Source organism: Panthera uncia, assembly GCF_023721935.1.
Source record: "Panthera uncia isolate 11264 chromosome B3 unlocalized genomic scaffold, Puncia_PCG_1.0 HiC_scaffold_1, whole genome shotgun sequence".
In the NCBI taxonomy this organism is placed as follows: Eukaryota; Metazoa; Chordata; class Mammalia; order Carnivora; family Felidae; genus Panthera; species Panthera uncia.
In genome coordinates, this window is record NW_026057582.1 from 38,667,318 (window position 1) to 38,677,323 (window position 10,006).

The 10,006-nt window shown below is 38.3% G+C and overlaps 1 protein-coding gene across 5 annotated transcripts in view; it reads right to left on the bottom strand.

Annotated features, from left to right (window-relative positions):
* SLC38A6 (solute carrier family 38 member 6) overlaps positions 1–10,006 on the bottom strand; it is a 73,004-nt gene that overhangs the window by 62,698 nt on the left and 300 nt on the right. For all 5 annotated transcript variants that reach the window (XM_049611525.1, XM_049611524.1, XM_049611523.1 and 2 more), the window contains exons 2-3: positions 8,940–9,070; positions 6,267–6,340 (exon numbers count right to left, since the gene is read on the bottom strand). In XM_049611525.1, the coding sequence (XP_049467482.1) occupies positions 6,267–6,340; positions 8,940–9,070 (205 nt within the window). The remainder of the gene's footprint in view (positions 1–6,266; positions 6,341–8,939; positions 9,071–10,006) is intronic.

Below are 10,006 nucleotides of genomic sequence, written 5' to 3' on the forward strand. Positions count from 1 at the left end.
AAAGAAAAAGAAAAAGAAAAAGAAAAAGAAAAAGAAAAAGAAAAAGAGAAAGAGAAAGAGAAAGAGAAAGAGAAAGAGAAAGAGAAAGAAAAAGAAAAAGAAAAAGAAAAAGAAAAAGGGTTTCCATCATGTTTATAATCCTGAAGGCAAGCATGGCCTGGAAAGCTGATGGTGCCTTTGTGAAAAAAGCTACTCCAATCTGGAGGTAGCTCTTAGATCAGCTGCTCAGTTGTCCTGAGAATTCCCTTTACTTCTCTTCTGTGCTAAATTCCCTATTTCTTTGATAGTACATAACTTTGGTAAATGGCAAACTCCGTTGTTGATTAAGTACAAGTGCACAGGAGATAATTTTGAGACTTTGCATGTATGAAAATGTTATTATTCTACCCTTGCACTTAAATGATAGTTTTGCTGGGTATAGAATTCTATACTGAAATAATTTCCTTTCAAATTTTAAAGGTATTGTTTTATAGTCTTCTTATTTATAGTGTCTCCTGCAAAGCTATTTGCTATTACAGTCTTTATTCATTGTATGGAAATTTGTTTGTTTCTCCTCTCTGAAAATTTTTAGGATATTTTCTGGGTTTCTGATTTTTCACAACGATGTGTGCTGGTATGAATTATTTTACAAGTATTATAATGGATGCTTTCAATCTATGAACTAATTTCCTTCAGTTAAACAAACTTTCCTTGTATTATTCTGTTGATATTTTTCTACCATTATATTTTTTCTTTTCTCTCTTTATGGAATTCCACTTATTTGCATGTTGAACCTCTGGGACTGATCCTCTATTTTCCTATCTTTTCTCTCCCATTTTCAAGTTCCTTGTTTTCCTCTCATCCCCCTGCCTAAATAATTTCCTTAGCTCTTTCAACTCAAATACTAAATTACTTTTAAATTTAATTTTTAATTTCTAGGACTCTTGTATTTTCTGATTATACCCTTTAAATAACTCCCTGTCCTTGTTTCAAGAATGCATTATCTCCTTTTAGTTATTTACAGCTATTAAATATAGTATTTTTAAATTTTCATCTGGTCTCTGTATTATCTGTTTCCTCTTTTCCTCTGAGTTTGTTATTTAACTTTTTTAAATAAACTTTATTTTTAAGAACAGTTTTAAGTTCACAGCAAAATTGAGCAGAAAGTATGGGGAGTTCCCACATCCCCCCTAACCCCAGACATGCCCAACCTCCACCACCATCAACATTCCCCACTAGAGTGGTACATTTGTTACAACTGATGAGTCTACACTGACATGTCATTACCCAAAGTCCATAGAGTTTACTTTTGGTGTTGTACATTCTATGGGTTTTGACAAGTAAATAATGACATGTATCCTTTACTATAGTGTAATACGATAGTTTCACTGCCCCCAACATTCCCTGTGCTCTACCTGTTCATTTCTCCTTCTCTTCTAGCCCCTGGCAACTACTGGACTTTTCACTGTCTCCATAGTTCTATCTTTTCTAGAATATCATATCATTGGCCATTTTTTAAAAACTAGGCTCCACACTCAACATGGGGCTTGAACTCATAGGCTCAAGATCAAGAGTTGCATGGTCTACCAACTGAGCCAGCCAGGTGTTCCAAGAATGTCAAATAGAGGGAATTGTATAGGATGTAGCCTTTTCAGATTGGCTACTTTTCACTTAGCAGTATGCATCAAAGGTTCCTCCATATCTTTTCGTCGCCTGATAGTTCATTCCTTTTTAGCGCTGAATAACATTTCATTGAATGGACCACACAATCCATTCGTGTACTGAAGGACAACTTGGTTACTTCTAAGTTCTGGCTATTATGAATACAACTGCTATAAACATCATGTGCAGGTTTTTGTGTCAACATAAGTTTTCAATTCATTTAGGTATATGCCAAGTGGTACAATTACTGGATCAAATGGTAGCCTCTACACCTTTTCATCATGGTCTTCATATGTTGTGTCAATATTTTACCTTCAAATGTATAGAATGGATACTTCCTCACATTTGGAGCTTCCATTTGGAGTATGAAGGGAAAAAATGAGTTCACCATAACTCTAAGACTTTTGGCCTAAGCAACTAGAAAGAAGATGCTATCATCTACTTAGATGAGAAAACAGTGGAAGGTATAGATTGGCATTTGCAAAAACAGACAGTTTGGTCAATTTGAGACATATAGTAGTATCCAAGTGGAGATGTCATGGAGGCAGTTGTATAGGAGACTGAAATTCAGGGGAAGAGATCCAGGCTAAGAATATAAATTTTAGGGTCACCATGAGCCCTAGAGTGAGTTCAAAAGAAAAGAGATCATGGGTGCCTGGATGGCTCAGTTGGTTAAGCGTCTGACTTAGGCTCAGGTCATGATCTCTTGGTCCGTGAGTTCAAGCCCCACGTCAGGATCTGTGTTGACAGCTCAGAGCCTGGAGCCTGCTTCAGATTCTGGGTCTCCCTCTCTCTCTGCCCTTCACCTGCTCATGCTCTGTCTCTGTCTCTCTCTCTCTCTCTCTCTCTCTCTCTCTCTCTCTCTCAAAAATAAGTAAACATTAAAAAAAAGAGGAAGAAGAAAAGCAAAGAGATCAGAGGAATAGTCCTGGGGTACTCCAATGTTTAGAAGATAGAGAGATGAAGATTCAGCATAAAGAAAGAGAAGTATTCAGTGAAACAGGAGGAAAACCATTAGAGTGTAAATAAGTGTTACACACAGGATAGAACAACTGTGTCAAATGCTGCTGAATAGTCAACTGAGGTCAACAATGACAACTGACTGCTGGATTTAGCAACTAACTGTAAGTCGCTGGTATGATAATTTCAGTGGAATGATAGAGGAAAGCTAACTAGAGTGGGTTCAAAAGAGAACAAAAGGAAGAGGAACTATCTGGTATAAATAAGTCTTTTGAGGAGTTTTGCTATGAAGTCATGGAGCTTACTGAAGGATGTGGAGTCGTTCTTAACATGGAAGAAATTATAGATTCTTTGTAGCCAGATAGGAAGAAAACAAAGGAACAAAGATGATAAAAGAGAGGAGATGGGGGAGAGTGGCTGGAATGATGCAGGTGAGAGCAGACGAAATCACAGCATAAGTAGGGAAGCTGGTCTTAGATAGGAACACCAAGAGTTTATCCAAGGTAACAGAGCATATGGCACAAATGAAGATAGGAAGGTATAAGTAGTGGCAAGAGCTTATGATTCCTTCTACTTTCTCAGTGAAGTAGAAAGTGAGGATATCCACTAAGAATGTAATCAGTGAGAATGTGGTGAAGGTTTGAGAGAAAGGAGAAGCTATGAAAACCTCATCTCTTAGACAGCAGAGTAAGCAAGTGAATGAACTGAAGATAAGGATTGTGTAATAGCATCGTAGGTCCACCAGACACTGAATTATAGTGATATCAATCTGCATGGCTGTGTTTTTCGGCAGGAATATTCTACTGCACAGGTGCATGTGTGAAGTAGGCAGAACTGCATTTAACCATGGTTGGAGCTTTGCTAGAGGAGTAGGATGATAAAGGGGAGGAGCAAGGCAGTGATTGTAATAACATACCATGAAACTTCAATTAGACAAAGAGGGGCTATATGGACAGGAGAGTGAGAGACAGTACACAGGTAAGTCCTGGCATGCTAAGTTCTACAATTGTCATTCCTTCTTGCTTAGAGTGATATGGAGATCAGAGGAGGGGACCTATGGGTTTATTCCCTGAGCAGAGAAGTTTCCCCAAAGAATCACAATACGCCACTGTTTCTGAGGCAGAAGTGTGTACATCTTGCAATCTTCAAGGGTTCTGCATCAGTGAGAACTCGTAATAAAAGCTAGCACCGACCAAGGACTTGGCATTTTATATACATTATTGTATTTCATTCTCACAATAATCCCAAAGGAAAGCATTATCATTATCATTTTACAGAGATAAACTAAGGCTACAGAGATTAAGGTACCTTACATGCTACCTCAGTTACCCAAAAAAGTCTTCATAGACCTCAAACCCTATATATAATCCAAAACAGCAGAATTTCACGTGAAGAAATCCTTTACTTTTATAAAGATAAAAATTTCTCTTGCACTCCAGGCAAATAAATGAAGAATTTATTTTGTAAAGATTTACGACAGCCCTTTCTCTGACCAATGAATCTGATCTGAGCATAATACTCCTTAATGACGGTCCAAAACACTGAGAAGAAAATTTAGCTACATGTTATTCTCCAGTCTTTGATATGTGTGTGTGTGTTTGTGTGTGTGTGTGTGTATTAATAAAAAAAAAAAAAAAAAAAGCCTACCTCCATAGAGAATTTTACAACAACTGAAGGAATTCAATCAATGAAAGACAGGTGCATCAATGTATATGAAGAACCATGAAGAAGCTAGTTCATGGCCCAAGTAAGCTACAAAAATGAAGGAAAAAAGAAAAGAGAGAAAGAAACAGGTTTTCAGTTTCATATGCCCTAAAGTTACAGAAAAGAACAACAGACAGTGTCAGAATTTTGAAGTTAAATATAGATGAAGTGAAGGAGAAAAAAAATCAGCATTACTCAGAAATCTTCCTAAATTGAATATTATTTCCAAATAACTGAAATTAATAAAGTGTAATGAAGACATAATTGCCACAGTTGACTAACATATTACTCTTTCAGTAGAATCCATAACAAAAAAATAAAATAACCCTATTAAGATGTTAAAAACTAAAAAAATTAAAAACTACCAATTAAGTAAATAAATCTTTTCACACAGAGAAGAAAAATTTCAAAATAGGTCATTAAAATTCCAGTCAAGTTCAGCGGGATTTACAATGACATTTATTTAGTGCTATTATTTCTGAATTTGGGATGCTTTATGAATAACTTGTATTTTCAGATTAATATTGCATTTTCCTGGTCTTTTTATCTGTCTGCACCATCCCCAATACCCTTGAAAGAAAGGCACACATTTGCAGGTTGGATGGCCAAAGGCACTGATACAAATTATAGCTGTGAACTGTGGAGCTTAAACCAGTTTTGCAGAAGAATCACCTGGAGGACTTTTAAAAACATATTTCTAAGTCCCACCTCACATTCTTGGACTTAGAAGCCCCGTGGTTTGTAAATCACTTACAAAAGGATCTGCAGATATGTCTGCTGCATAGACGGACGAAATAGAGTAGAGTTGTGGATTTAGGACTATGCTTGGAAGAGTCTTAAAATTCTCAAGAAATACCTTTGGGTTTCTCTCACCTGTTCCAGCCAGAATAATCCCACTGTCTATTTCATGTATCTATTCTGCTTCTTAAAGTCTGAAAACAACAAAACCTGATAGAGCACAGTGAATTCACTCACATAAGAATTAAACTTATGATGGGGCACCTGGGTGGCTCAGTAGGTTAAGTGTCTGCCTCTTGATTTCAGCTCAGGTCATGATCTTGCCATTTGTGGGTTCAAGCCCCATGCCGGGTTCTGTGCTGACAGCTCAGAGACTGGAGCCTATTTCAGATGCTGTGTCTCCCTCTCTCTCTGCCCCTCCCCCATTAGCACTCTGTCTCTCTCTCAAAAATAAATAAACATTAAAAAAAAAAGAAGAAGAAGAATTAAACTCATGATCTGGCATCAAAACTGACCTAATCCAAACATAAAAGAGACTAGACAGATCAAAAGACCAGGATTGATGGATACAGAATGTATGTTAATGCCAAAAGAAAAGCCTTATTAAAGCAGTTCTGTAATTCATATACTTTTACTTATTGCAACTGAAAAGAACTTAATACATGAATGAATTACATAGTAACAGTCCAAATGGAAAAATATTTATAAATATCTATTCTGTTTTAATTGCATATAAATCTGTCATTTTCAAAAAGACTATCTTATTCCAGACTTGCAACTGAAAATATACAACTACCTAAATAAATGCAAGGTTTAGTGACCTGGCCTCCTATGGAGACGGGAGTAGATCTAGAGAGGCATTCTCCTTGGGGAAATAATCACCCTAAGAGAAATACAATCAGAATGAACACCTGTCCACTGCTTCCCCATAGTACAAGGTTTGGATCCTTTGAACACCCTTCAGGTGTCTCCCCTAATCTACCCTAACCTAGAAAACTATGCTGTGTGCTATAGAGAAAGGGAGGTAAGTTTCTTCCTTCCATTCTGTCCTTGGATACTTCCCTAGGACTGGGTATCTTGGTCTTTTGAAATTCTCCATTTCAACCACCCTATCTAATAATAATGCATGCCTACTGGAAATTAAATTTGAGACATCGAATCCTGTATGCGGTTCCCATCTCAAGGAGCTGCTTCAACAAATGACTCAGAGTATTTTTACTCACCTGTCTGAATACACATACTTAGCAGGAGGTGAACTGAGTAAGAAGCCAGGAAAGCAACTATCAGCAGCAAGAAACTAAAATATAAAAGAGGACATGGTCAAACCCCACAAAAGTTTCTTTTCTGAGGTATCTCTTTAAAAAACCAATTTTTTTTTCACATTCAAATGTTCACAGGGATGATCTTAGAGTTGGATTGTGGCCACTAAAGAAAGTAAGAAAATATTATTCTGCATTTACCGAATTTTATTTAAATGAAAATATACTGCTTTTAAATGTTAAAAAATCAGAAAGAAACCAACTTTATTTGAAACAAAAACAAATTTCCTCCTTCGGCACTCTTGTCTGCTGACTGCTGGTTCAGGCATTCAGTGATCTTGCAATACTTCCCTTTTATAACTATTTCTTCCTATTTTAAATCCAAACAGAGGTTTTGGTTGTGGAATCTCATTGTCTTTTTTTTCTGTTTCCTTTTTTTCTTTTTTTAATGTTTGTTTATTTTGAGAGAGAGAGATAGAGTGTGAGTGGGGGAGGGGCAGAGAGAGAGGGAGACACAGACTCTGAAGCAGGCTCCAGGCTCTGAGCTGTCAGCATAGAGCCCGACGCGGGGCTCAGACCCACGAGCTAAGAGATCAAGACTGGAGCTGAAGTCTGACGCTCAACCGACTGAGCCACCCGGGCGCCCCGTCATTGTCTTCTTTTTCCTTCCCTCTGTCTCTCCTCTTCCAAAGATTGTACTCCACCGTTATCTATAAAACTGAATTAAGACTGCATTTCCTAGCATTAAACACACACATCCACCAAACCAAACAAACGCAGTTAACACAGTTGATGTGTTCATGACACAATTTGAAAAGGTGCAGATGATGTAATAATTGGGATTCTTTTACTGAAAGTGGTAAAAGAGACAACATGCATAATTTCTTACTTATTTTCAGGAAGATACTAACAAACAGGCTTCTAGAAAGCTGGCTCTAGTGGAGTACCCCAAAAGTTACTTTTGGCCCACTTAATACTTGTTATTAAGTAGCAAAACTGAGAGGTACACTTGAAGCCTCACAAAATAACAGTCTGGTATCACTAAATGGCAAATGTAATATGATTCAATGAGGGCATGTTCCGTGGTATACATCTGCGTGTAAGACCCTGGAGTACAAGATGTGATTTTTTTCAAAGGGACCCCAAAATAAGTCCTATAATTATGTCGTGCCTAAGATGTCACATACAGCTTTGAAGTTTTAAAACTATGAATGTTTGTTAAGAAACAAGACAAACCAGAGAGAGAGAGAGAGAGAGAGAGAGAGAGAGAGAGAAATCAAAAATGGACTCTTAATTATAGAGAATAAACTGTTACCAGAGGGGAGGGGGTAGGGGTTGGGTGAGACAGGTGATGGGGAGAAAGGAGTACATTTGTTGTGATGAGCACCGGGAGTTGTAAAGGAAGTGTTGAATCACTGCAATATAGTGATAACACTGTATGTTAACTGGAAATAAAATAAAAACTCAAAAAATTATGAGGGGCACCTGGCTGTCTCAGTACAACATGCAACTCTTAATCTCGGGGGGGGGGGGCGGTTAGTTTAAGCCCTACTTAGGCGTGGATCCTACTTAAAAATTTTTTTTTTTATTTAAAAAAAATTATGGGGTGCCTGGGTGGCTCAGTTGGTTAAGCGACCAACTTCAACTCAGGTCATGATTTCATGGTTTGTGACCTCAAGCCCCGTGTCCGGCTCTGTGCTGACAGCTCAGAGCCTGGAGCCCACTTTGGATTCTGTATCTCCCTTTCTCTCTGCTCCTTCCCTGCTCATGCTCTCTCTCTCTCGCCTTCGAAAACAATAAACATTCAAAAAAAAATTTTTTTAATAAAAAAATTATGAAACTTTGTGCATATATCTCATTATAAAAAGAAGTTGGGTTACTTAAAAGTTGGTTCACTTATCAAGAAATTCAAAATAAAAGCAGAAAATAAACCTAAATGAGACTCTATGCATTTTAAATTTCCTGGTAAAATGGGTCTGCTTCTACTGATAAACAAAACAAACTTGCTAAATGCTAAGGATTAGGCCTAGTTCTAAATGATTTCAGTTTAGCAGAGAAACTAACTTGCAAACAAATCATTACAACACATTATAATAACAGAATGAATAGACAAGTACTATGGAAACACAGAAAAGCCAAGAACGTCTCCTATTTTGGGCCAACTGGCATATGAGTTGAGTCTAGATGAAAAGGAATAGGCATAGAACACATGCCTAGACTCAGGGAAATAAGACTACCTAACAGCTGGAGGACAGGAGATGATGGAGAGAAATGAAAAGATTATGTGTTTTCCACTCACAAAATTGCTATTTGTAAGTAATCTGATAGCTGATAAACTTTAATTCACTTTGGCCAACGTGACACAACAACAGCCACTTCTTAATGTTATCATAAACAAGCATGGGTCAAGTTTCCATTTTTAAAAATTCATCACACTTTTGGATAAAAAATACAAATTATATAGCATCCCTCCAAACTACAGAGTAGCAATAATATATAAGTAGCAGGAAAATGCTAAACCTCCAGAAATGATTTAACTAGAAATTGTATAACACCAGCTCTGGGGCCTCTTTGCTTCTCAGTGTACTATCAAAATGGGAGGGGGGGGGGAGGGGAGAAATAAAGAAAAAAACTCACCTAAATCCAAGGATGCCGGTATGAGCCATAACATAAGCTAAACCAAGGATGCCACTTCCCATGATGGCATTTGTCAAATTAAACACAGAAAAACCAAATGAAACACCTGGGGATCCCTGTCTGTAAAGTTCCTGCAAGCACACAAATTTAACAGTGTTAAGTGTTTAGATGAAGTTCAGATTTCATCAAGAAATGAATGACAAGTTATGGAGAACTCCTGCAATCCACAGGCACTGTGTGACACTAATTTCTCAAGCAGCACTGGTTTCCTTTTTTCCCTTCCCACCTCCCACTAATGCAGTGCCAGAAAAATCTTGTTTCCTAGGAAGATCATCTCCACCAGTACAGAGGCCAGACAGGCTTCAGGAAAAACCATGACTAACCTTGTGACTGCAAAAGATGAAGATAGGATAAGAATGGGGTGGGACAGGGACGAGGGAGAGATGGCCTCGGCTCATGTGATTACTGAAGAAATCCTGAGTCAGCTTGGGGCTCCTGTAGACAATGGTTACTCCCCAATTACTAGGACTGCAAAAGTAATCTCTATATATTTAATGAATTCAGTCAGCTCAAATGCAGGGATGGTAGGGAATACCTTGCAATGACGATATAATAAACAGAAGCAATACACGTTGCTCTACCGAGGATACCCCTGAAAACACCCTCTGCCAAAACAGCATTGGTGAGCAAAGTCCTAGAAACTGTTACAGTCCAGGGACTTGAGTTAAAAAGCCGAGGGCCCCCCTTGCACGGGTTTTAGGGTCAGGGAAGTGCTATGTACTCATTACCAGGCCACCTCTACTCCTTCACCGCTAAGGAGCTCTGTATGAGGTTTCCAGGCACCCAATGACTAAGTCTAGGGAAGAAAAATCTCGTGACTCTGGCAAAAACCTCACAAGACTGTTGGAGGGAACAGGAAGTCGACAAAGACACTAACAGACAGCACTGAGTTACATAACGGCAGGGCTGCTCCTCCAGTCAGGTCCCCAACCTCCAAATGGTGCTGCACCTCTTCCACCTGTGCCCGCGCCTTTACTTTCTCTCTAGGGCATGTTACGCTGCAATCA